At 27.1% G+C, this 27,889-nt stretch overlaps 4 protein-coding genes across 4 annotated transcripts; 1 reads left to right on the top strand and 3 right to left on the bottom strand.

The window, feature by feature from the left end:
- Positions 1-9,298: 9,298 nt before the first annotated feature.
- Positions 9,299-10,676, bottom strand: LOC132917713 (uncharacterized). The gene has a single exon (XM_060978584.1). The coding sequence runs from the start codon at positions 10,673-10,675 to the stop codon at positions 9,299-9,301; it is 1,377 nt and encodes a 458-aa protein (XP_060834567.1). The 5' UTR covers position 10,676.
- Positions 10,677-12,240: 1,564 nt separating this feature from the next.
- Positions 12,241-15,804, bottom strand: LOC132918509 (uncharacterized). The gene is made up of 3 exons (XM_060979764.1): positions 15,628-15,804; positions 13,582-13,744; positions 12,241-12,960 (listed from the first exon to the last, which is right to left on the bottom strand). Exons 1-3 carry the CDS (start codon positions 15,800-15,802, stop codon positions 12,345-12,347), a joined length of 954 nt encoding a protein of 317 aa, XP_060835747.1. The 5' UTR covers positions 15,803-15,804; the 3' UTR covers positions 12,241-12,344.
- Positions 13,946-15,345, top strand: LOC132918510 (uncharacterized). The gene has a single exon (XM_060979765.1). It carries the CDS (start codon positions 14,414-14,416, stop codon positions 15,185-15,187), a length of 774 nt encoding a protein of 257 aa, XP_060835748.1. The 5' UTR covers positions 13,946-14,413; the 3' UTR covers positions 15,188-15,345.
- A 4,435-nt stretch (positions 15,805-20,239) lies between the features above and the next one.
- LOC132932154 (L-xylulose reductase-like) lies at positions 20,240-26,916 on the bottom strand. Its single transcript, XM_060998391.1, has 5 exons — positions 26,713-26,916; positions 25,236-25,476; positions 23,205-23,319; positions 22,139-22,349; positions 20,240-20,652 (listed from the first exon to the last, which is right to left on the bottom strand). The coding sequence occupies exons 1-5, from the start codon at positions 26,762-26,764 to the stop codon at positions 20,549-20,551; spliced, it is 723 nt and encodes a 240-aa protein (XP_060854374.1). The 5' UTR covers positions 26,765-26,916; the 3' UTR covers positions 20,240-20,548.
- Positions 26,917-27,889: the final 973 nt, after the last annotated feature.

Raw genomic sequence — 27,889 nt, 5'->3', positions numbered from 1 at the left:
AGTTTGTATATTGATATTTGTTTTTGAAATAATAGTTTGTATTTTAATACTTGAGTTTTAAATTTAAAATTGTATATTGTTAGGTATGTTTGTAATTAAAAAAAAATTAAAATATACCAAAGTTATTTTTTTGTATCAAATGGCCAATAAGTGAAAGAGAGAGGCGATTTAATATTTTTATAAATTATTATTTTTTATAGCATTCGGCCTCTTGTATTCATTGCAGTCATATCCTCTCCATTATAGATATATTAATAAATGATTCAATTAATAGTGAACATTTTAGTCAGTTAATTTTAAATTTTTTTGTGAGTAAATCTTTTTGATTGATGTATTATTAATTATTATAATGGTAACTCAGATTTTGACTATTGGGATATTTGTTTTTCTTTTGTATATTTTTGGAGTACATAGTTTATATTTCCAACTATAAAACTGATTTTTCTAGTTAATTTTTTTTTTTGTATTTGTATTTCACTAGAGTGGTGAAAGTTCCCGATAAAAAACTCTAACTGCTCTATCTTGTTTAATTTCATACATTTGGAACCAGGCATTAGTGGCATTACTGTCTTGTAAGAATTTTATGATTAGTCTTTCGGCATTTGGAGTATTAGTGGTTAGTTTGATTCTATTTAAAGAGCTTTTGCATATGAATTGATAATCATCATTAATAATTAATTTTAATTTTGTATAAAGCAGGTAAAAATTATTTACACAATTAATAAATATTGATGAAGGTAGAAGCTATGCGATGGTTCAATTGAGATTTAACGTATTGGTAATGGATTATGGATCCTGATAATTCAGCTTGCATAGTTTCTGTTTCAGTAACCAGTGAATTAAATATAGCATAGCGATTTGGTAAGGAGAATGTTTTTTTGTTATTTTGGCTGGGCGAACAGTATTGATTGTTTTGTATATAAAATTATCCATTTGTATAAGGATCAGTTTTAGTAGTTGGAGAACTATAAATACTAGTTTAACCACTGTATGTGCGTGTTTTCTGAATAATCAGTTGAAATACGGTTACTGTGTTACGGGACATTTTGATAGTGCAATAAGACTATTGGCGTAGGACTTGTGGTTGAAATAAAGCTGCAGTGGCGGGGAAGCGGCACCTCTATGTGTTCTACCGCCCAAGTTTTAATTATTAAATGGGTCAATCAACTATTAAGTATATTACCAATTTGGTGGTTGTGAAAGATCATCGGGTCCGATTTAAGTGTCAGTGGTAGTTTAAGATTAGCTGGAAGTTTTAACAGCAAAACGAAAAAAAAACTAAGTAACTTGATTTGTACTTGAAATAAAGAACGCTAAACAACGTAATAGCAATATTGTGGCTATCGGCATAAATAGCGACAGTATCAAATTAAAGTTTAATATTATTTAATACTATGTTGGCTTATGCACATTAAGTCGTATTCTCTGCTCCTGTTGTTTAGTTTTTTAAAAGCACTTTTCTGAATTTAATTTCTAAATACAACTTGTGTAAAATAATTAAATAATAATACATTTTGACACATTCAGGGGCTAATATAAAATATTATGAGTGACATCAGGTGCTCTTAGGCAAACATATATCCCACACAGCTGTCACGGTGCATGTTATCTTCGTAGGTATAGAATTTTTAGACATGAGTTTATTTAAACAACTATTATACCAATTAATACTATGTGTATATTGTTATTCCATGTCCAGGGCATGGTAAAATGCATGGAAGCCTACGACCACCATATTTGGATTCTATAAGACTTACGTATTTTATGAATTGTGTGCTTCAGTATATACAATATTATAAATTATATATTTTATATAACCCACACCAAAAGTAAATATTGACTCATTCGGTGAAATATAACTATAGACAAAGTCCAATACTTCGCCACTCCGAACCGAAACTACTGATATTTTTGTAATGGAACGAAATATGCGATTATGTACATAATAAATACTCGGATACGATTTTACACCTTGTCCGTATATCATTGGCTTAATATTGTTTTAAATTAATGTTAAATAATCTTTGATGACTACCATTTGTTACGAATTATATAATACTATGATAAATCATAATTAATAAGTCTTTATAAGATCTTAGAGATACTAATCACCACAACAGATATGCAAAAGGAATAAAAGATGTTGTACCTAATTAAAAAATAATGAATATGAGACTTTAATTTTATTTAAAATATAAAAATTTACAATCTGTATGAAATATACAATGGCTTATTATAAGTTGATTTAATGAGAAAATGAATCAGAATGCGTGAGTGTGGATGGTTAGTGAGATTGAGTAACAATTGTTTCGATTTCCTACTAAAGCTACACCAGTAGATAATCTAAATTACTTATCACTATTATAACTTATCCATATATTTTATATCACAGTTCATAACTCATACGTGCACACTTGTTGTATAAACGTATATTATTATTCTGTTGATTGCAGTATATTTTTTGGAATGTTGAGTCAACAATAATTTAATCACTGGACCGTTAAAATTATAATCGTTTGATAATATCGCGTTTTATCATGCGATAATATTTAGAACGTGACCAATGTTTAAATTAGTACCCAGAAAATTTGATTTAAGCCAAGTTCCACTAAACATTAAGTTTTAAATATTTTTTTAAATACAATGACTAATTATCGTTTTAAAATATTTAGTGAATATTTTACAACGTAGTTTTAAACTAGAGTATCTTTTCCAGTTTTAATTATCAGAAAAACTTCTCCAAAAATATCTTATTTTACTTATAAAATATCCAATACCCAATAATTATGAAATACATTATAATTTATTTTATGAAATATAATGTAAATAATGTTTATTGTTGAGGATGGTCATAAACTGTTCTAAAAATTAGAATTAAATTAAATTTAACTATGTTTATTTTAAAGATAAATTTTACACTAATTTGTACACTCCAAATAAACATGTTAATTTAACTTGATTTAATTGAAACTATTATATTTTTTTTAAATAATTCATATGACTGTATAGCTGCAGCTAAACTAATAAAATAATAATTTAAAATTCAATAACTCAATGAAATGCATTAAGTATATTTCAATAATACAAAAAAAAGATGTCTATACCTATAAAACAATTGCATTTTAAAATTCAGAGTGAAACGATAAATATATTGATTTTACAATGAATTTTGTTTGTGTTTCTTTTTTGTCTCATCCATTTAACTAGGTAACTTAAAAGTGGACGAATATAATTCCTATTTAGTATGTAGTGTCAATGTATATATTTCTAAAAGTTTTACTTCATAATTTAATTATCCAACTCGAGTCTAAGATAGGAGAGAATCGTGCATTGACAACATATTTATAAAAACTATCAATAACTTTAATATTAACAATGCAGTAATCTTAAAATAAACAATCACAGATTCACAGAAAATTTCCGTACTTTTATAAAAAAAATAATCTCTAGTATTATTTTTAGAAAATACAAATAAAAACACAACCAAATAATTAAATTTATATAAATCTTTCAATAAAAATACCTTTAAATTATTAATAAAAAAAATGAGCAGTAGCGTCGTACACTTAATTTAATTTTTACTAATAAAACACTTGATTTATATACTAATACAATAAAAAATGTAATAGAAAACGATTATAATACTTCACCCCGTTTAAACAAATTCAGTAAAAAAATATATAATAAATAATATTTAAAAGAAAGACATATAAAAACATGAAAATCATTTAAATATCTAGTACTATAAAAAACCAAAATTTTAATTTTAAGATGATAAAATTGTAAAATGTAATTATGACCTAAAAAATATATAGAAAATATTAAAGAAGCTATACAGGGCCGACCAAATAATAAAAAAAAATTTACAAATAGAAATAAATAATATTATATGTACAAATGAAACACGTGCTTCTAAAATAGAAAAATAGTATAGTAAATATTTTGCTAATAAAACCATAAAAAGCACATATATTATAGTAATACAACTTAAAATACCTAAGGTATATTACCAATATTACATCAATTACTATCTACAATATACATATAAGGAAAACAAATATAAAAGAAATAAAAATATAATCACGTGACACAGCTCCAGGTCATAATAATATTTCTGCAGACATGATTAAATTACTAGATGACAAGGCATTAGAACCATTAGTTATAGCTAGTAATAGTATAATAAATACAGGAATATTTTCAGAGTTTAAAAATAGTGATAATTATACCAATTTTTATAAACGATTATTTAAACAAAGCAGACAGTTATAGACCAAAAGTCTCTTTTTCTCTAAAATATTCGAAAAAATAATTAAATTAAGATTGGCCAATAATCTAGAAGAAAATCAAATCCTATCTGTAACACAATTTAACTTCAAGAAAGGAAAGTGATATTCATTACTACACATTAACTAATACAGTTCTACACGCAATGGATTCTAAAAAAAAAAAATAAACAATCGGTATATTAATTAATATTTATGGATTTAAGTAAAGCCTTCGACGACTCAATATGCCATAAGCAATTAATTCACTGTCTAGAACAAATCAGTATTAAAAACAAAGTTTTAACATAATTTAAATCTTATTTAGAAAATAAAATTCCAAAGTCCAAATAGCTCAAGTAAAGTCATGTTACTAGCAGTACAGCAAGGTAGAATACTATCCCCGTTATTATATTAGATCATATATGCCACGAGACTGTCTAATCTTCAAATTGAAGGTAGTCTATACTCCTGTGTAGATAATATAACGATGATTGTGACCGGGAACTTTTGGGACTCAGTAATACAGAAAGTAGATAAATAAAAAAATAATAAATAATAATAATCTTAATAAAAAATAATTTCTTGATTCTCAAACAATAGCTTAACATTAAAATAATAAAACTCTTTTTTAAAAAAATCCATGCCCCAACATGTAAATACAATATAAAATGTAATTGTCCTAACATAAATAGATTCAACTATACAAAATATTTGGAAGTCACATTCGATCAACGCCTAAGATGGAATATACATATATCAGAATTAAATTAAAAAATATATATCATAAATCGAAGCTTTTTCCCACTACACAATTATACTCGGAAACTAAACTATTAGCCATAAAAAAATTATACTATAAAAAAAAACATTGCATTACCTATTACAAAATAACTTAATTAACACAGCCATTCGTAACCATTACATATTATGATCTGATAATCTAATATTTACCAAAATACACTCCTCAAAATATTTAAAAAAAAAAACCATTTATTAAGTGGCTTAATCTTAAGATTATACGAAAAAGTTTCTTCTCAAATAGAAGCTTTCAAAAACGTGTAATCTTAAAGTTGTTTATTATAAAAAGATGGTTATTGAACAACGAACTAGTAGTATAAAAACTTTTTATCAATATTATAAGTTATAAGTATAACATGTTATAATATATACTTTTTTTTTTTTTTTTTTTTTATTAAAAGAAACTTTGTAAACAATTAGCTTCGACAATTATGATTATAAATATTACATAGAAAACAATATTAACAACAAAAATAATATTACAAATAAATTAAATTTTTAAACCAGTCTGGTTGATGAAGGATATAAGTGAGGTAATAATTGGTACATTTGGTGAAGAGAGAATGGATTGAGTGTCGAGTTTGACATTAAAGGAGTGGATTAGGGTGAAGAGGGTATTGCGTTGGGGAACCAGAGAGGGACAGTGAAAAAGTATATGTGAGATATCGCAAATCATGGGATCGTGAACGTGGAACATACATAAAGGAGAGTCATTGAGAGAAAGTTTATAAGAGTGAGAAGGTAGTAAGGTGTGTCCAAATCTTAGACGTGAAAAAGAGGTAATTATTTTACGATTTAATTTGAGGTTGTGAAACCAAGGGTGAGAGGGGATAGATGGTGAGATATTTTTGTACCAAGAGGCATAATTGGGGGCTAGTCCGTTCCATTGGTTGCGCCATAAATTATAAATATGGTATTTTAATAAGGGACAAAAATCGGTCCAGGGAATTAGAGTAGGAGAAGGACAGCAGAACGAGGAGGTAGATTTTGCAATGGAGTCCGCTATTTCATTTCCTTTTATACCAGAATGGCCGGGCACCCAAAGGAATTCAACTATAAAATCTGAAAGGGTAAGTTCATATAGAAGTTGCCTGATCCTAATGGAAATAGGAGAAGGACGGGAATTGAAAAAATCGGAGGAGAGGCTAAGAAGACATGATAAGGAATCGGAGACGATAAGATAACTGCTGGGGGGGAGGGCAGAGATGGTCGAAAGGGCTTCTAATATTGCGAAGCATTCCGTAGTGAATGATGAGGCAGAAGAGGGTAGATTATTAGACATGGAGATGTGTAAGTCAGGAATGAAAAAAGCGTAACCAGCCGAAAGAGGGGAAACTGAACCATCTGTATAAATTAGGGTGGAATTTGGAAAATTATTTTGAATGTAGTCTAAGAAAAGATTGTTGACGATGATGGGTGATATAGATTTAAGTGCCTTGGAAGTAAAGTTCAGAAAATGTCTGTTGGTGTGAACTATAGGTGAGTAGGAGAGAGCCAAATAATTAATTTCATATAAGGGTAATATTTTAGAATTGGTAACAAAATTACGGATTGAAGATAAGGAGTATGCCGTGGAGGCAAGAATTGGGAGAGATTTTTTAACGTAACGCCAGGAGAAGTATATGTCAAGAAAGGAATTAAATATTGTGGGATGACGAAGGGAGAAGTTTTTTAGTAGAAATTTACCAGCCAACCATCTGTTTCTGATATTAAAGGGGGGGCATGCCGTCTCGATCTCAACGGCCGCATTAGGGGTAGATTTAAGGGCACCAATAATTGACTTAAGGCAGGAGTTTTGGAGATTATTAATTTTTTTCCAATGTGAATAGGATGCGGAGTCTGATAAAAAGCATCCATAGTCAAGTTTGGACCTTATAACAGCTTTGTAAATGATTAAAAGTGTGGAGGGATGTGATCCCCACCACGTATTGGAAATTGATCTAAGGAAGTTGGCCCAAAGAGAGGTAAATTTAATGAGATGTTGAAGATGCGGAGCCCAGCGTAATTTGGAGTCTAGTGTTAGTCCTAAATACTTTATGTTCTGGACAATTGGAATTGGAAAATCGTTTATAGTGATATCTAAAGAGAGAAGGTAACGTCTTCTAGTGAAAATCATGGCCTTACATTTTTCGGGAGCTATAGAGAAAAAGGAAGAAGATAGAAGGTTTTGTAGGAGATTGAGCGAATTGTTTAAAGAGTCAATAGCGAGATCGATATTTGAATTGTAGGAGAATATGACAAGATCATCAGCATACACTAGGCACTCATGTCCAAGTGTATTTAGTTGTTTAATAATGAAATTCATATACAAATTAAAAAGAATGGGACTTAGGCAGCTACCTTGGGGTAGACCTGTGTAAGTGGAGCGTATGTTTGTAGAGCCGTATGGGGATGTGAATTTTAGAGTTCTATGTGAAAACAGGAGGGAGACAAGGTTAATGAATATAGGGGGTAGTTGGAGCGAATTAAGGTGAGATAGGAGAGTTGGTATATGGACAGAGTCAAAGGCACCACGAATGTCGATAAAGGCTGCAGGTAAAATATGTTTGTTGTTAAAAGATTGGTATATTTTACTCGAAAAATTTGCGAGGCAATCAAGTGTACCTCTTCCTTTTCTGAAAGCATATAGGTTGTCAGAGAGAATAGAGTTATGTTCGAGCCACCAATCTAGGCGGTTTTTTAGAATAAATTCCATGGTTTTGCATAACGCTGAGGACAGGGCGATGGGCCTAAATGCAGTGGTAGAGTTGGCTTTGGGAATAGGTATGACTATAAACTCTTTCCAGGAGTCAGGAATTTTATTGAGGAGGAGAATTTTGTTGAGTATATTCAAGAGGTACTCGACGGCATTAGTAGGAAGGTGTTTGAGCATAACAGGGGAAATGTTGTCAGGGCCGGAGGCGATTGATTTACGTGAGGCGATGGCGGCGTTTAGCTCACTTAAGGTTATAGGCATGGAGATTATGTGATTAGTAAGTGTATTTGAGGCAGGCAAAATTGAATTATGTAAGGCTTCAGAAGATGAAGGGACATAACATGGTGCTACTTTACAACAGAAATCATTGAACCAACTGTCATTGTGAGGACGAGAGCGAGTAACAATACTATTGCGAAAGCGTTTAGCGGTGGTCCAGGTAGATTGAATGGATGAAGAAGGGTTGAGGTTCGTACAAAATTGTTTCCAAGCTAGTCTTTTAGATTCTTTTAAGAGACGTGTGGTTGCAGCGCTGGCATTGCGATAAGTAAGATAATCTTGAACGGAGCCTGAGCGAATGAAGGTTTTATATAAGGATTTGCGGTTGGAAACTGCTTCGGAACAGGAGGAGTTCCACCACGGGGGAGAGGGAGGGAAATTGTTAAGGTTATTACGTTTGATAGGAATTGTTTTCTTAGAAATATCTAAGATCATATGAGTGAACTGTTCATAATCTTTTAATGGACATGTGTAAGTGTTGAGAAGAGGGATAGAGGAATTGATGAGTTGAGAAAAAAGGGGCCAGTCAGCTTTATTGAGGTTAAATTTGAGATTGGGGGAGAGATAATTGGGTAAGGTAGATCTGTTATTTGGTAAGGAGTTAGGGTTTGTAACATTGACAGATATGATAATAGGTAAATGATCACTTCCGTTAGGATCGTCTATAATGCGCCAGGTTGAAAGCCAGAATAAATTTGGAGTGGATAAGGATAAATCAATACACGAATTGGTTGAGTTGGGTCTGCCTACATGCGTAGGTGAGCCGTTATTAAGTATATTAAGATTAGAAGAGTTCAACGCATCGTAGATTAAGTTACCCCGTCTGGTGGACGTAGTGGAACCCCAGGCTGGGTGATGGGCATTAAAGTCACCTGTAAAGAAAGAGTTGTGATCTGTGAGTTGGAAGAGAGAGTACCATACTTCAAAGGGGATAGGTGAATCATTTGGACTGTAGCAGGACCAGAATGATGTATTAGGTAAACCGTCAATATTTGTTATTTTTAGACCAATTAAATCGATATTATTTTCCAAGAGAAGTTGTTTTAAGGGGGGTTTAATTTCTATTAAAGATACATTAAGTGAGGTATGGGCGGCAATTGCGACGCCCCCGTAGCCATCGACTCGATCTTGTCTGAATAAATTAAAATGAGGAATAAAGCAATTACGGGATGGAAGTAACCAAGTCTCAGAAATAAGTATTATGGAACAATTATAGGAAGATACGAGGTGTTGGATAGAAGGTAGTCTTGCAGGAAGACTACGAACATTCCATTGTAGAATATTGACCATTAGAAGAAATAACGGAGATTTTTGGAATCGAGAGACAAGACATAAGGGATGATTCAATTAAGTTTTGAAGGGAAGAGGGAGATAAGGGAGAGAGGCTAGGGGAGTTGGATAAGGATTCGGAGAGTTTGATGCAGAAGGCATTGACCCAGGTTAGGTCAAATTGAGGAGGTTTGGGATCCTGGGACCGATTTTTACTAGCATAATCTATGAAGTGCCCATTTGGTAGGGAAAAATTAGATTGGTTGGGAACGTGAAATTGTTTTTGTTTAGAGTGAGAAGAATGATTGTTATACTTCCTATGAGGTGTATGGTGGTAATGTGATTGAGAGGTTAACGGGGGGAAAGAGTTAGTGGAGGTATCCGGAACTTGATGAGAAGGATTTAACACAGACTGTTTATTAACAATATTTGAATAGCTAAATGCACTTGAGGAGTAATTATTTTTCTTGAGAGAGACTGCTTCGCGGAAGGGTAAGTTTTCCGTAGCCATAATTTTCTTAACATCCCTTTGGAATGACCACTCTTGGCAATTCCGGTCAGTGGAGAGGTGGGGGAGTTTACAGAAGATGCAAACTGGATCTGTTGCGTTGATTGAAGGGCAAGTAGTTAATGAATGGTCATTTAAGCCACAGTGGCTGCATTTGGATTTACTGCGACAGAATTTAGCCGTGTGGCCAAATCGCAAACAGTTATTGCACTGTATGGGAGAACGGACGCTAGGAGAAATTTTGAAAATGACGTTGTAAATTGATACGGCATCTGGGATTTTGGGGGATAAAAATTTTATTTCCACAACACGAGTAGGCGTTAGGACATTATCCTTTTTGATTGAAATGCGTTTGAAGGCAATAGCGCGGACTGTGTTATCAAGTCCTTCCCAGAAATCTTCTTCGGTTAGGGAACTATCGACTCTGATAATTCCGAAAGAGTAGATAAGCGTAGATGGAATATATGCTGTAAATCCAATGTTTGCGAGTAGAGGGGAGGTGAGAAAGTTGTTGGCTGAAACTTTAGTATTGAAGGTGATTTTGATTTTTTTATGACCAATTGGTTTGATGTTGTTGATGCCAATGAAATTGGTGGAAAAAATTTTTGCATATTTTAACGGGTGCCAGTGATCAATTTTTAGGTTGATATCTGAATGTACCGCAATGGTAGTGAACGGACCGTTATAATCCGCGGAGAAAAATTTATTAAGTTGTTCGGAATTACGTAAGGACTGTATATCGTTGGAATCGTAATTTATAATAGTGTTTGAAATATCAGCGGTGTATGTTGTATTTGCGGAAACGGGAACATTAGCGTGATCGGTTGTAGAATGCGATAAATCTATATCTATATTCATATTATTAGTGCCGGATCACACTATGCGTTTTGTCGGTTGCCGATAAAATGTATCCCGATTAACCGCAATCGGCAAGACCGACCATACTACGCGTTTTATCGGTTGCCGATTTAAAAAGCGTGGGAAATACTTTAATTTAAAATATTATGTTATTGCAGATATTAGACTAGTAATAAAGTTTATGTTTGATTTCATCGAAATTAAGTTCGTACAAATTATTAATTATTAAATTACTAGGTACTGCTAAAGATTAATAAGAATTATTTATTTAGAATATAATATAAAGGATTTGATTTCGACGAAATGGTAAAATGTGTATGACAAACTGTTATGTCATTAGAAAATATTAGAAAATAATTTGTTTAAGGGTACACTAAGTATGATATAGTTCACTAATTCACTATCTGGTGTAAAAGTGTTTGGATGTGTTGTTCGCTCTATCTCTTATTTTTCAAGATTTAAATTTCTTAAATTATTCCAAAAACACTAATTTTTTTCAATACATATTTAAATAAAATTCAGGTAAGTTTTTAAATATTGTGTCACAATTCAATGTAATTTTTATAATATAATTTAATATTAATGAATATAGAATTCCTTTAAAAATGAGTTCTCTCGCGGAAATTCTTTGTTTGGCCGAAGCTGCAGGTGAACTTGATGAACCAATGTCATCTAAACGTAGAAGATACTGGGTCCATCCACTTAATAGTAATCGAGAGAGTGATATGCGATTTACAACCTTTTTCAATGACATCAAAAAATACCCCGAAAAATTTTTCGATTATTATCGTATGTCGATCTTGTCATTTGAAGAGCTATTAGAAAAAATGAGGCCAAAAATTACTAAAGAGATTACCCATTTACGTAACCCAATAAGTGCTGAAGAAAGATTGACGGTCACATTAAGGTATCACTACCATTATGCATGTTTATCAACAATGTTCAAAACAAATTTTAAAATACATACCGAGTGTTTTAATTTATTTTGAATACTGTTCGATGTTCATAGTTTAGAAGAGATGTATTTTTATTTTTTAAAATTGACATTTAAAATTAACAATAATCATTAGTCTAATCATATTTTTTAAATATCGAAACGATATGTATTTAAAAATGTAATCTTTAATTATCTAAAAGATATGAATAGACCACTAAAAGTATAAATATTAATTTTCAAAGTTTTATTCTCGATGAATTTTATAAGGGATTATGTAATGAAAAATACGATATTATAATTATTATTATAAATAAAAAATAATAATATTGATTATTTTTTATTAATGAAATATATTTAAATTGTTTTCTTATACAATTTTAATTATTACTTAGATATACATTGTTACAGGTCGATATAATATATAAATATAAATTTATCTTAAATAAAAATTAATAAATTATAATAACTTGAAAAATTTGTTTTCAAAAATAATAATAATAATAATATATTTAAAATGTAAATATAATACTTGAAATTTGAATAGAATATTATCTCATGAGTCATAACTTTTGAATAAAAATGTTTATTTATATAATATAAATTAACAATGAAAATTAATATAGGATAACATAACCTACTTGGTTGATTAGGTAATAATATATTTCTAGCTAAAAAAATGATAATTAATAGTATCTAAAGTTATAGAATACAAAGTGAAAATTAATATTATATTTATGAATTATTAGATGGTGGAAGTTGCGATATTGGTGTATATTGTTGGGTTTGAATAGCATGTTCTGTGTTGGAGTATTGTGAGTTAAGGGGATTTATAGGAATTTCAATGGGGGGTACCGATGTTTGTGATTGAGATGCGTATGGATATGAGTATGGATGTGTGGATACAGAAGAATTATAAGGATATTGCATATTATTAGAAGTCATGTTTTGAGCCAGAGGGTAATATGTGGGGTATGAACCATAAATTGGATGATCGGGTGTAGTTTGTGGTTGAGTTATATTTTTTAAATATTTGAGAGCATGAATTTGAAAATCTAATTTTTGATCATTATTTAATTTTTTTAAATATGGAAGAAATGACATAACTAAATGTCTATCTGGATCCAATTCTTTTTCATTATTTTTATTTAAATGTTCAATCAACGTTTTTTGAAATGGTGTTACATTTGTAGATTTTTTTTTCTTATGAGTTTGATGTATTGCTGAGTTTGATGAAATATTAAGCTCTACCTCAGACACTTCAGAAATATCATTATCTATATCGACAATGTCATCCACACTATGCTCTGTTACATCATCTTCTTCAACAGCTTCACAATTACCAGTTGTTCTATAAATAAAAATATAAAATTTTTGTTAGATACATAAGAATGTATAAAAACTGTTTTATTAATTTAAGAAAAATTCAAAAATAAATAAAAATCGAAAATATCTCATGGCTATAAACTAAACTGCGTAACTTTCCGGTGAACTTTTTCTGTTTGATAAAATAAGTAAAACTTGTTAGGAACCTTCTACTAAAATGTCATAACGTTAGCTATGAAAAGAAAAAGTTATATGAATTTCTACTGAAAAATAATTTAGAAAATTTAAAAAATCTCATATCTATGAATAGCTCAAAAAAAGTCGAAATTTTTTCAAATTCTACCATGTATGGAAAATTTTCATTTTAAAATTCGTTGAAAATTTCAAATATCTATGATTGATTGTTTTTGAACTACAACAAAATATCAAACATTTTTAAATAGAAATTCGTTAATTTACCAATGAAAATCCAAAAATTCGTAAAATTTTTTAATTCAAACGTTCGTAAAAAATTAATAAAACTTTCCAGTAAACTTTTTTTTTAAGGTAGCATGAACATTTAATATAAGGTTTCTCAAAAGTTTTTCTGTTATCAAAAAATATCGAAAATACATTAATTTTTTTTTATATATAGACATATACTTACTTCCTTTTTTTACTTGTGTTATTTAAAAAAGATAAACACTCAGCGTATGTATATGGTTTTTTTTTTGTTGCTTCTGATCCACTTCTTATGTTTTTTTCATCGGATATGTATTTGTTGTATGCATCACGAATGTGCCTCCATTTCTTATTCCTCAATTCATTAACTAAATATTTATAGGTAATATCGATAATTTGTAATAATTACATTAAAATTTTCTAATAGAAATAAATTGTGTGGAGTATAATATGAATATAAAATAATTAAAAATACCCTTTTTACGGTTTTTATTGTTGTGATGTTACCAAACAAAAAAAATAAAATACATAGTCGACAATTTTTATAAACAGGATTTAACAGGGCTTGTCAAAAAAAATTGATCCTAGTTAAAATTATGACAAATAATATAGGAAAATATACTTAATAATAATATACTACTTTCTATCTATTACAAGAAATTCCCAAAAATTGTGTTTTGAAAAAGTTATTAAGTTTCAAATTAGTTTACACCAAAAAAATATTGATACTTTAAACAGTTGTAAAAAATAACCTACTTGACTTAAATTAACGTTTTACTATCAAAATTTGTCTAAAAATTAGATTAACAAATTGGTTATTTTTCCAAAAAAAGCAATTAAATAAATTTTTTTTTATTTTCGGTATTGATAATAATATATAATAATATGTATTATAATATGTATGTTTGAGCAGATATTTGTCAACGGGGATTCATTTTTCTGCACTACATTTTGATTTTCGTATTGGCAAGAGTACTATTAACCAAATCGTCCGTGAAACTTGTCAAATTTTATGGTCAGTGTTACAACCCACGGAAATGCCCGAACCAAACCGAGAAAAATGGGTTGAAATTTCTGAACTTTTTTATAAAAAAACTAATTTTCCAAATTGTCTCGGGTCCATTGATGGAAAACACATTAGATGCAGAAACCCAAACAATTCTGGGTCTCTTTTTTATAACCATAAAAAGTACTTTTCCATCGTACTTATGGCAGTGGTAGATGCAAATTTAAATTTCATTTTTATCGATGTCGGAGCGTACGGGCGAGAAGCTGATTCCAACGTTTTTCGACAAAGTGTATTTGGTAAAAAGTTGTATACAAACCAACTACAAATTCCTGATGCGGTATCGTTGCCTTTGACGGAAAATAATGCACAACCATTTGTATTTGTTGCCGATGAGGCATTTGGTCTACACACCAACTTATTACGACCATATCCAGGACGTGGGCTGAATAATACTCGTAGGATATTTAATTATAGGCTATCGAGAGCAAGACGCACTGTCGAGTGTGCTTTTGGTGTATTAGCTAATAAGTGGAATGTATTACATACAACTATTCTAGTTGAACCTGATTTTTGTGATCACATCATAAAAGCATGCTGTGTTTTGCATAACTTTGTTCGAAAGAGAGACGGGTGTAACTATGACGAAAATATTTCAGATACGGCCTATATAAATTACCTAGAAGATTTTCAAGGACATGGTAGACGTCATATAAATCGAAATGGAATGGAAATTAGAGATAATTTTGCAAATTATTTTATTAATCAAGGGGCTGTTCCATTTCAATATAGAACAACACTTTAGTTACCAATATGGCACTATATATAACATTATGTTGAAATTAAAATGTTAATTTTATTATTATTCTTGATTCAAAAATTTTTGAAATCAAATCGCATTTTTCGTATGTTTATTGTACATATTATTATTATATTATTATCATAATTTTTAGTATAAGTACATAATAACCATGAAGTATATTACCAAGTAAAATTCTTTTCTAAATATTCTATTTTAAATTAGCCATATTGTATCGTTATAAATATGTAATCGAGATATTATTATTATTATTAATTATTATATGATAAAACAATTGTGACAAAGTATAAAATGTACGAAAACTAGGTACGTATTTATTTTAGTTATAATATATTTTATTTAGTTATAAAAAATATATTACCTACATATCTTATGGCTATATTATAATTTTGTAGGTATAATTTACATAATTACATAGGTCTTACCTTTTTCTCCTTTTTCTGTTGATGAAAAATTATTCCAATTTGTAGAATAAACTACTTCAGCTACCTTCATCCAACATGATTTTTTTAAGTCCTTATCACTATATTCTTTAGAACTCATGTCCCATAAACAAGGATAGTTCTGGACTTCCGAAATTAATTTTTCCGTTGAATACATTTAAAAACTTTAGTTTTATAAATTATAATATAATTTAAATTATAAAAAATTATAATTTATATTGAAAACCGCAACCGATAATCCGCGTGTGTAGTCGGCTCAATATTAAATAAAGTGTTTTGGGGTATTTTCCGAAACGCATCGGTAAAGTCAACCGCAACATGTTGCGGCCGATTCCCGACGATTTTAAATCGGTTCGCCGAATCGGTCAGTCTGGCCCCGATAATGCGGTTTAATGTTAATTATGGATGTCGCGGTCGTTTACCGATCGGTTGCGTTTTATCGGCAACCGACAAAACGCATAGTGTGATCCGGCACTTAGAGGCCGTGTCATTAGTAGAATGAGATAACGAAACGTCGTAATCGAATGTATTGTTGGGCATATTTAATACTGGTGGATTATTTTTAATCTGCTGTAGAGTGGGAGATATAGGGCTAGTTGGAGTTGATACCTTCTTAGATTGAGATGCTTTTTTACTTGTCTTGGTGGTCCATTCCTGATCCGTGTTGTGTGGTCTGGAAGCATTTGATGCTTTTTTTATTTTACCGACTGAATTGTTAAGAGCGTGCGGACGATTGTCGTCGCCGCCCGAAGACGACGCCGGCATTATACAAAAGGCGATAGCAAAACGTAGATACGGAGCGACAATTAACGAACGACTTGCTTCGATGGTTGACTTATCGCGACTATAATATATACTTATTTATTATTATTTTTAATATTTCTAACTATGGTATTATTATGTTATTCTTATTTTGTAAAAAAAAAAACACATTTATATTCTATTTTATTATTAATCTTTATTATTACTAGTAGTTTTTTTCTCTTTTAGGGACTCATCTATTTAAAATAAGGGTTTTATCTTTAATGATAGACAAAACAGTTAAATATTATTTTATTATGTAATTCTATTTTTGTAAACATCAACAATGAAAAAAAAAATTATAATTTGGTTATTTGGGATGTTGAAAATAAAAAGCTTCTATACATTTTCTATATAATAAAAAAAACAAAAACAAATGTTGACAAAATTAATTTCTTTATTTTGTTAAAATTCAAAAATAAAAAGTTGGAATAACCGTAGAATTTCAATGATTTTGTTTACTTAATATTTTTACCTAGTATTTAAACAATCATTTTCTATAAATGGTATGATTTTAATTTTTCGACTATTTAGAGTAATTTATAGATAATTTTATATTTTATATTTTTTCATACTCGTTTTTTCATAAATGTCGATACAAAATTATTTACTGGATCAAAATGTTTAAAAATGTAATAAGAAATTCCACGTAAGTTGCTCTTATATTTGTATAAAAATACCGAACATATAAAGACACAATTTTATACCATATAAATATAATTATTTTTTATGCATTTGAAATAAAAAATTGGATAAAATTAAATATTTAAACATTTTGAACAATGAATAATGGTTTTCATTATTTTATTATAATTTAAAAACATTATTCGTGAAGACTTAAAACTTTTACTTATATAAATATATTATAAACTTTACTTTACCCAATGACATTATAAAAATATAAAGATTAATTTTAATATATTGCCTATTTATAACACGAGCTTATTCACACTGTTTTATGGTAAAGTGATATTGACTCAAAAGTCGTCAACAATAATATTATAATATCATGGTATAGGTAACTAAATTATTCTATTTATTATTATTATAATAACTAAATCTTAATAATTTTAATGTTTTCAGAAAAAATTGAATTAATTTACTATAATATTAATAATAAAATAGACTACTTTAATTACAATGTCAATAAAAACATCATGAAATGTACTTAGCCTTTGTGATATAGACGACTATATTATAGATTGTCAGTCTTTCTTCAATAAGAATAGTTATGTTGTATACAGAGACAATACATTGAAATTTAATTTAAAATATTCTTTACAGTAACCCATTCGGCACATACATTACAGCAGAGACGAACACACTTGCCCATCTTTTTTATATTACATATTAAATTGTTATTTATTTTTTTTATTTTGATGTATTAAAAATTCTACTGAATCTAATAAATATTGGATATTGCTATATCAGTATTACTAAGTACAATATTTTTATTTAATTGACTAATTTATATAATTCTATATCTAAATAATAATAAATCTAAAACTATAATTTATTAAAATTTATAGAAATATTTTAAAATATAGTTATAAAATCTATAAAATACAATAATCAAATACATATGTATGTTACAACTTTTAAGTACATTACAACAACTGATAAAAATAAATATATAAAAATATACAATATACAATTATTGGTGAGATCTTTAATTTCAATTCATTAAACCTTGTATGTCATTATAAACAATTTATTTTTTAATTTTAAACATTACACTGTACTTATTCATAATAATAACTTTAAAATAATTCAAAATTAAAAAAAAAAATGAATGGAGGCTTATTTAGCAAGCAGTAGTATATTATTATTTATTATCACATTTAGAAAATAATTCTTAGTAGTTACAAAATTAATCTATTACACATAATGTTTTTATTTATTACAAGTACTATATAACTAATTAAAAAATATCAATAAGTAAAAATTATCGAGATTTTTTAGCGCCATCGAATATTATTTTCAAACTGTTGACTCATATAAAAAAATATGTATACATTATTTTGTTATCAATAAAGTGATATCATTAGTTGTAAATATTTATTATTTTATAAAATATTATAATTGAAAATTAAAAACTGTAGTACCAAACAAAAGCTTTCAAAAAATATCATAGATACAAGCGCTGTACTGGCATATGATATAAATAATACAATGATTTTAAATTTTAAACCCGAATTCTCCTAACTATAGTGCGTGGGCAACATCCGGCATTAAACAAGTCTTATCCGGCTTTTTGAATGAAGATAAATAATTTAAATATATTTATAATATCTCCAATTATTGATATTGTATGTACTTTCTCAATACAATCAATGTTTCACGTATACATGTACGATATGGCATATGCCAGGTATAGTTATCACCTAGCTGGATCGTAATTTAATATAAATTGTACAGTTAAAAATGGTATGGGATAATAATGTTATAATAAAATAAAAATATAATATTTACAGTTCCCGTAATATTGGTTTATACAATGATGCATGTAGATATAGGTTTAAAGATTATGTTTAATTTTTTTTCATTTTTCATTTTTGAGTACAACGTACGAGTAAACATTAACATGGAATAAATGTTATATTAGATTCATACCAGAAATCAAAATAGGTAATTTTAATACATTAGAAAGGAATAGTACTTATTTCAAGCCATTTTTCAAAAAACAGTCAAATTAAGGTTAAATGTTGAAGTTTATGGCATATAGAATTTATTGTTCACAAAATGTTTATTATTTTATTTTTACATCTCAATGATATAATAAAGGGGTATATACTTTGTACCTTTATTGCTACCCGAGCAAAAATTTTTTTTTTAAATACTGCTTTTAAATAATCAAAAAAAATTGTCAAAAACATCTATATACAAAACAGAAAATCAAAAATATTTATATACGCGTTACGCTAAATTTTAGCAACATTTTATACAAATTGTGAATTCTTTTGATAAAATCGAGCTATTTATTTCATTGTCTCAATACAAATATAAGAAAAAAATGATTATATTAAATGTTCAAACCAAATAATATAATATGATCGATTTTTATTTTACCAAATTTTTGAGTTAAAAACTTATAAGTTCCAACACAAGCTCGTTTATATAAACTATTCTATATTTTGTTGTTCTATAATCTCAAAATGCATAAAAACAAAATTAAGTTTTTATTATTATAGCTTTTTAGATTATAAATCGTGAGGATGGTGGCGAAGCCGACGAATTTTCAGTACAAAAACATGCCTCTCAGGAAAAGACTCTCGTGCCTCGAGGAAATGTCTGATTACGATAATTGTTTTTATTTTGAAAACATTGTAAATGCTAATTAGATTTCGATAAAACCCTTTATTTTATGAAGTTGTAATAAACTTTTATATATTATAAGTGGACAAGTGGTTTAGTATTTTGAAATATATTTTTCCTATAGTTATTTGAAGTCAATTCAAACATCATAGCCTAATGCGAACTAAATAACATTTTCATCTTTCAGTTAAATATATATATATATAAATCCACCTATTCTACGAAGTGTGATTGTTTTTCTTGTAAAGTAATTTCTACTGTTTCATCATCTGATTGGTTTGATTTTATTTTTCTGTACGATCGATTGTATGGCCAATCCACTCAATGTAACTATGCATTACATACATTTTTGACTGTTAGTAAATAACCTGATACGATACCTTTAAATACACAGATAAATGTCTATAAAATCTATAGAGCTATATTTAATTTTTGTATATAAAAATATTACGAAAAAAAAAAATTACTGATACAAAAATTAATAATCTAAAATTCCATTTTATTCTTTAAATTGAAACAAATGTATAAGTACATAAATCTATTTAAATTTGATGTACACATATAATCTAAAGCTAATGGTTTTTTTTGGCACGTATTATAAAAAATAATTATCGTGAAATATAAATTAAAAAACTAAGTAAAAAATTAATTAGTTTAAAATTAATTTTAAAAGTTACATTTTTAAATCGTTATTATTAAATAGTTAAAATAATTCAACTATTCTCCTGTAATAATATTCAGACCATTCGTGATATGAGTATAATGTTTGTTCTTAGGTAATCCATGTTTAACTGGTCAAAAATCCACCATCGACTGGAATTGAAACACCATTTACATAGGAAGAATAGTCACTGAGCAAAAATAGAGTCACATTCGCGACGTCATCGCACTCTGTAAGTAAATATAAATAACATTAAATAAATTACAGTGACAATTAAAGCTATACTAAAACAATAATATTTAAAGTGCCTAAATTATATAATTTAATTTTACTCCATGAAGTTAGTAAAAATATATTGTTTTATCTAACATAGTAAATCGTGTTTGTATAAGTATAACAATTTTGTTAAAATCATAATCAGATATTTAATAAGTATGCAAATGATCCATTATATATGTATTATACTGTATAACGTGTTTTTAGAAGAATCTAGGATTCAAATAAAATTATCTAAATTTTGCTAGTTGCAGTAATATATTTTATAATCAATTATATTATAATAAAAATTTATTATTTTGATAAGACTTACAAATATAATCTGAATATACCAAGTTTATATAACAGTTGAAACGTCCCCTCTTCAGTTTAATTAGATTTAAATTTGATAAAGTTTATTTTTATTTAATTAATAATATTACAATAACATACATTGAATATTAATAAATATAGTATATATATAAATATATATAAATTTAATAATATACTATATAGTGAATAAATTACCAGATTAATAAATATGAGCATTATATGCAATTCCCATGCTTCATTTAAAAATAAATTTTGAGTGGAATTTTTCAAAAAAATATCTAAATATATTAAGTATAAAATAAATGTTGTTAAAAATTAAGTACCTATTCATAATTCTAATTGCTATGTGTTCATAAATAAAATTCCTTATAAAAAAATTATATAAGCAAGTAGCACTTAATTAATTCTCAGTAATAAATTCCATTTTAAATAAATTTATTTAAAATACTTTAAACCTTTACATTTCTTGCATATTTCAAAATCTAGAGAAGAATGCACTAGTACATGTTTTATATTTATTATGATAATTAACGATTAACTAATAAATAGTCAATGTATGTATAATATATATAATTCATATTATATTATTAGTTTAAAAACTAACATATCTACAATGGTTTAAAATTATGCGTTTTTTTAACTCGACACTTTTATGTTTAATTATATTTTTATAATACTATTTAATTAGGTTAAAATAAAACAGCAATACAATTTTTATACGTAGCATAGTTGAGTACTTACAAAATGACCACCTACTGAAACTGAACAGCTTAAATAAGTTCATATAATCACTATAAGTCTACGTAACTATTAAGTTTTTTGTACGTAATAATATTAAATTATTGTATTAATAATGTTCTCGTATATAATTTAATTTATTGCTTAAAGATTTTTAGAAAAATAAGAGAGGTGGTATAATTTAACTAAGTACTATAATTAGTATTATAATGGTTATCAAAATGTAAAAAAACCGTTGGAACTGGAAGTATAAAAAAATATTGTATAAATATACCTTCTATACGTATAAAAAAAAGGAAAATTAGTAGTTATTGGTTTATAACAAAGAACCACTAACAGTACAAGTTTACTTTGACGAGATATAGTTTTGTATTAAGTGTAGGTATTTACCAGCAAATCGTCCAAGTGGTATTCTACTTAAAATCGGATTAGATTTCTCTGGGTCTGACCATGCTTTAGCACCCATTTTTGTCATAACCACAGTGGGATTGACGTTGTTGGTACGGATACCCAATTTTCCCAGCTCGATACTCATAACTCTTGTCACTTGATTGACTGCACCTTTTGATGCACAATACGATGTGTGGTCTGGAATAGCTCTCTACAATGATAATTCAATTAATATATTATGTTGATAGTGTAATTTTAAGTTAATTCAAATAATTCATAAATTAAAATATATAAGTTTAAAATATTACGTTTGAATTTAATGTATGCCTAATATACCTAATGTGCCTAATGTACTCATGTATTATGTATGCGCACTGTGCACTATGCATTTTATACATACAATGCATTCATAATTTATAGTCAAACTGTTTTGTATATTTTTGAGAAATAATCGATATTAAACTAGTCTTTCTAAAATCTTTTCAGTGTATTATTTTAGGTGCTCACATGTAACGTTTGGCTAATTTTAATAAATTATTGTATGAAAATAAAACGGTAAACATTTTAAAACTGATACTTTCCTTACGAGAAAATATTTATTATATATTATTATGAAATATATAAAATATACGCAGTTATACGTATTTTATGATTAATTTATATACTAATATATTATGAGGTCAGATAAGTGAACATTTTATCAATTTTAAATTTATAAAAGAAAAATGTTGAGATTCGTGAACTTCGCATTTTAAAAATTAAATTATAATAATATAATATTATAACGAATATAAATATGTAACTTTCATTATAATCGATATCATTTTAGGTATATATTTTTTTTTTCTACGCACATAGATAAAAGTTTCTTAGTAATAGTAATTTAACGGGATCGATATTAATAAACAAAAATAAGAAAAATATATGTAATATTTGTTTTAAAGGCTTAATGTTATACCCACGATTGCAGATGATAGGCGTACCGATATTAACACGTTTACCTACAAGCCATCTATGATTTTTAACTACAATTATATAATGTAAAACACATTTTTTTTAAACATACTTCTGAAATTGTCGAGGACACGTTAACAATGGACCCTTTGATTCCAGCGTCTAACATGTTCTTTGCTACTGCCTGACTTATGCGAACGATACCTCTCGCGTTGATGTCTAATGTCCTGAAAAAGTAAACGTTATACACATATTATATCGATGGGCTTTAGTTAATCCAAGAAAACAATATGACTAATATTTCTATTCCTATTTTAGTTGAAATTTGGTTCATTATTGAACTCGTATATTATTTTACATAATAAAACCAAAAATGCAATACTTATTGTATTGTTAATGTATGAACATATTAGAATGTACATTTTGGATAATAATTACCGTTCATATTAAATAATTAAATGTACACATATGGTGTATTGGTGTACACTGTATTTACAAAATTCTATAAAAAAAAAAAAATGTATACGTTTTTCTGAATATTCTATCTTTCAAAATATTTAAAATCTACAAATTGTTAACAAAATATCAATAAATATAATTTAATTTTATCAGTTCGTAAAATGTCAGTACATGAATAAATTACTTTCATTAATAATATTATAATTTCATTAAAAGTAATTTAAAGATTTATTTTAATTTTTTCATTTACACATATATATTTTACTATGTTTATTATTTTGATAAATCAACATTACGTTACACGATAAATGACGATACAATAAAAAGATGTATGATATAATATTATACATTGTATATAGCATAGTGAAGAACCAAGTGTCCATTTACATTCCTTCAGCTGCATTCTAGTAGATAATGTTACTTCATAATATATTATTTCATTTTGATTTTAATGAAACTTTTTATAATTCAAGATAATATCCTTCAGCAATCGCATCAAATATAATGAGCATTTTACAATTTTAAATGTCTCAGTGTACATTATTTTGTTCAATAATATAATATGATAAATTGATAAACAATTCACTTTGAACCCGTAAACTTATTATTATCCAAACTTTCTGTTTTTAAACTTATAAAGTTATAGCCACGTAAATTAACTCTCAAAATTATCAAACTAAAATTGTCTATTATTTTTAAGTCCTTTTTTTTATATATATTGGTAATTATTAATAACCACTATATAAATTTGATGTATTAAACAATGTTATATTAATTATTTTTTGAATATATCAATCAAAAGTATTTATATGGATAAGGTATAATGTTAATCATTAAAAACGTATTCATTGTATAAATATAAAAGCAATATGAATTCAGTATTTAAAAAGAACGTGCTCGTCATGTACACGTTCATATTTCGCGAAAGACACGTGCACATCACTTATTTTTAATAAAAATAATCAAAACGAAATTCATATTTTGAAGAAACTTGGATGATTTTTAGCTAGTTCAAATGAAATGGTTTTTTTTAAACAGATGTTTATTATTATTATTAACAAAAAAAATGTAAAATATTATCTACACAAAAGTATTGAAAATTAAATATATACAGATTCATAATATAATACTTCATTTGAGGTTTTTTTATTTAATGTATATATTATATTATATACAATTTTAAAATTATGTGATACGAGCGCATAGCTCAATGTGGATTACCAAATTTGATGTTTATCTTAGGCATGTTTAATATAATTTTGTATAATTTATTTTAATAATTAAAATAAAGTAAAATATAGTTAAATTAACTAATAATAACTATTGAAATGGGAATTTAAAAATTTAGAATTTAAATTTGAAAGTATAACATTAAATAATATAGTATATGAGTATATTTTATTAATTGTATGTTTTAAAAAAATAATGTAAATAAAAGACCAAATATAAACGTACCTATTTATTTTTTTTTTAATAACATAAACTCAAATATGAACTAAATATTATTTTTAAAAAAATAGAACCTAAACGAATTCAATTTTAAAATACGACCTTGACGTTTGATAAAATAATAATTTAATAAATTATATATTTTAAAATTATTAGTATTATTATTAATTATTATTTTTGTTAGAATTGTATAAAATACTCAAGGCAAATAATAATAATGAAAAAATAAACATACTTATCCCATCCTTCTTGTGTCATATCTAAGAAAGATTCGATAAACGCAACTCCAGCATTGTTCACCAAGCCATGGACTGGCCCCAATTTTTTAATAATGTCATAGGAGTCCCAATCGCCCACATCTGCACAAACTGGAGTTAGATTAGGCCCGGCTGGTGGTAATTTCTTTGCATCACGTCCGACAGCGAAAACGTGAGCACCCAATTTCACTAGACGTTTAGTGATAGTCTCCCCAATTCCTGTAATCACAATACAATCTCAAGATTAAAATACAAATTTACAATATCGAATTATATTAAGTACATATTTTACAGTTAAATAATTTGTTTTCGAAACAATATTATGCTATTAATTTATGCAAAAAAAAAATTGATTTTATAGAATGTCGAAATAATGAAAAACTTATCGAAAATCCGATATCACCAGCCGTGTCTATACTATTAGAGCAGCAAAGCTATATACGAGTTAAAGATGTTTTTTTTAAAAGTAAACACTCGTTTTCTTAAAAGTTTTAAGTTTAACAGTCTTGGAAATATAATTTTTTAAATATGTAATTTGAAGTTATTAGAAAACATGATATAATTTTATTTTCAATATTCTAAAACGTATAATTGTTGTTCCACACAAAAACTATAAGAATCATATAAAAATAAAATAACTTGCACTTAAATATTATAAAATCGCTTTGTTACTCTAATAATGTTTTATTTAAAATTTTGATCAATAAATGTTGGATAATTCATTCATAGTAAAATAATATTAAGTTGTTTGAATGATTATTATAATTTTTATGCAGTACGCAATGCAATTGAAAAGTCCCAATTATATTATAGCAGTGATAATACCTTTATTTAGTTGGGTTTTTCCTATGAATATACAACTTTAATTAAAACAAATTCACACTACATATTAATTTGTAACTACTGCAAAAGCACATGAATACATAGGTACCTAACTTAATTTATTACTGCTATTTCCTACTAATATTTTATTTTATTCGATATAACTAAGTTACACCTTAACATAATATTATCCATAATATACATTTATTTAAAATCAGCATTTTTATCGAATTGTTAATTACAATTATATAGGTACAGTGTACATTAACTTTAAAGTGATTTCAAAATAGTTAATAAATATCATTACTTGAAACAAAATTACTAAAAATGTAAAATTAAAATATTTTACAAATCATAATATTATATTCAAAAATCACGTAGTAGATAATTTAAAATTTCGAGACGATCTAAAAAAAAACCTGTTTTTAAATATCAGTAGGTAAACCTGTCAGACGTAATATTATCTTGTAAATAATTCATGATGGTAGACCTAACGATCGATAAAAATTTAATATCGTATATTCGATGGAAATAATAATAGATATAATATTATTATAAAATACCGATCGTACTCTAAATAAAATTTCTATAAAAAAAAATATATTTTTTTTTTTTTTTGAAAACGATTCTTACCTGCGTTAGCACCGGTAACGATGAACTTTTTTCCGGCAAAGAATTCTTCCATTTTTTCGTCTAGTTGTGAAAGCACGTAAATGCGAATAAACGATTTATAATATTTATAGTATAATAATAATATCAAGAACAGCGGTAAGTTACAATCGTACGATTGCGCGGGTAGGTGAAGGTACTGTAGGTATATGGTCCAAGTCGCTTGCCGATTGACGGTATTTATATTGTTTTCCTAGCCGAGCCCGGCCCGTTATCTCTGGAGCACATTATATAAACATATATTATTAATTTACCATACACGCCTGTTGTTTTTGTTATTATTATTTTTTCCGATTTAATTACCAGCCAGCGAAACCAATTTATTAGTACGTAGTAATATTAACGTACACGCGGGTCGAAGGGCAGTGTCAAATTGGTTCAAACCAATATTATAATATCTTCGTAATGTTCTGCCATTGCCATAGACGAAGGTTACACCGCGATATTTCGTCAGTATAATGAATTCCATGCCATCGAAATATTATAAAATTGTTTTCTTCTTCTTTTTTTTTTACTTTTCAACTTGTTTCGAACAATGACAACCACTTTAAATATTAAGTTTAATTTAATATTTTATTTAAATTAATATTACTTTAACAAATAAATTCGATAATTCGATTCAAATTTAAAAATTCATTAAAATATGTATGAAATATTAATTAATAAAATATAATACAAGTGAAACAAATAATCAAATTTTATCAAAAAATTTTAAACAAATGTCTTCAAAGTGTATTAAACATTATAAATATATAATCATTATACTTTTTTTAATTACAACTTTTCATGTAAAATGCACACATTTTAAAAATAATTAATATTGCGTTATACAAGTGTACATATCTATACATAATTGAATATATAAGCTCAAAAATTTGATTATAGTAATATTGTCCATGTTTCAAGGACCAATAAAGTCATAACATAATATAAAAACATAATATTACAAAATGTAGCTTTTAACTTAAATTGTTTTGCACAATAATTCAAAGTTAAAATGTAATTAAAAATAAAATAAACTTAAATGGTACAAACAAACTTTATACAATTATACTTGATATTAAAATTATCATTACTTTTTTTAAAATATTATTCTAATAGAAAAAATAATCTAAATACATTATCGATATCAATATAAGTA

Source organism: Rhopalosiphum padi, chromosome 1 (assembly GCF_020882245.1).
Source record: "Rhopalosiphum padi isolate XX-2018 chromosome 1, ASM2088224v1, whole genome shotgun sequence".
In the NCBI taxonomy this organism is placed as follows: domain Eukaryota; kingdom Metazoa; phylum Arthropoda; class Insecta; order Hemiptera; family Aphididae; genus Rhopalosiphum; species Rhopalosiphum padi.
The sequence above is the reverse complement of the archived record's forward strand: the minus strand, read 5'-3'. Positions and strand labels throughout refer to the sequence as shown.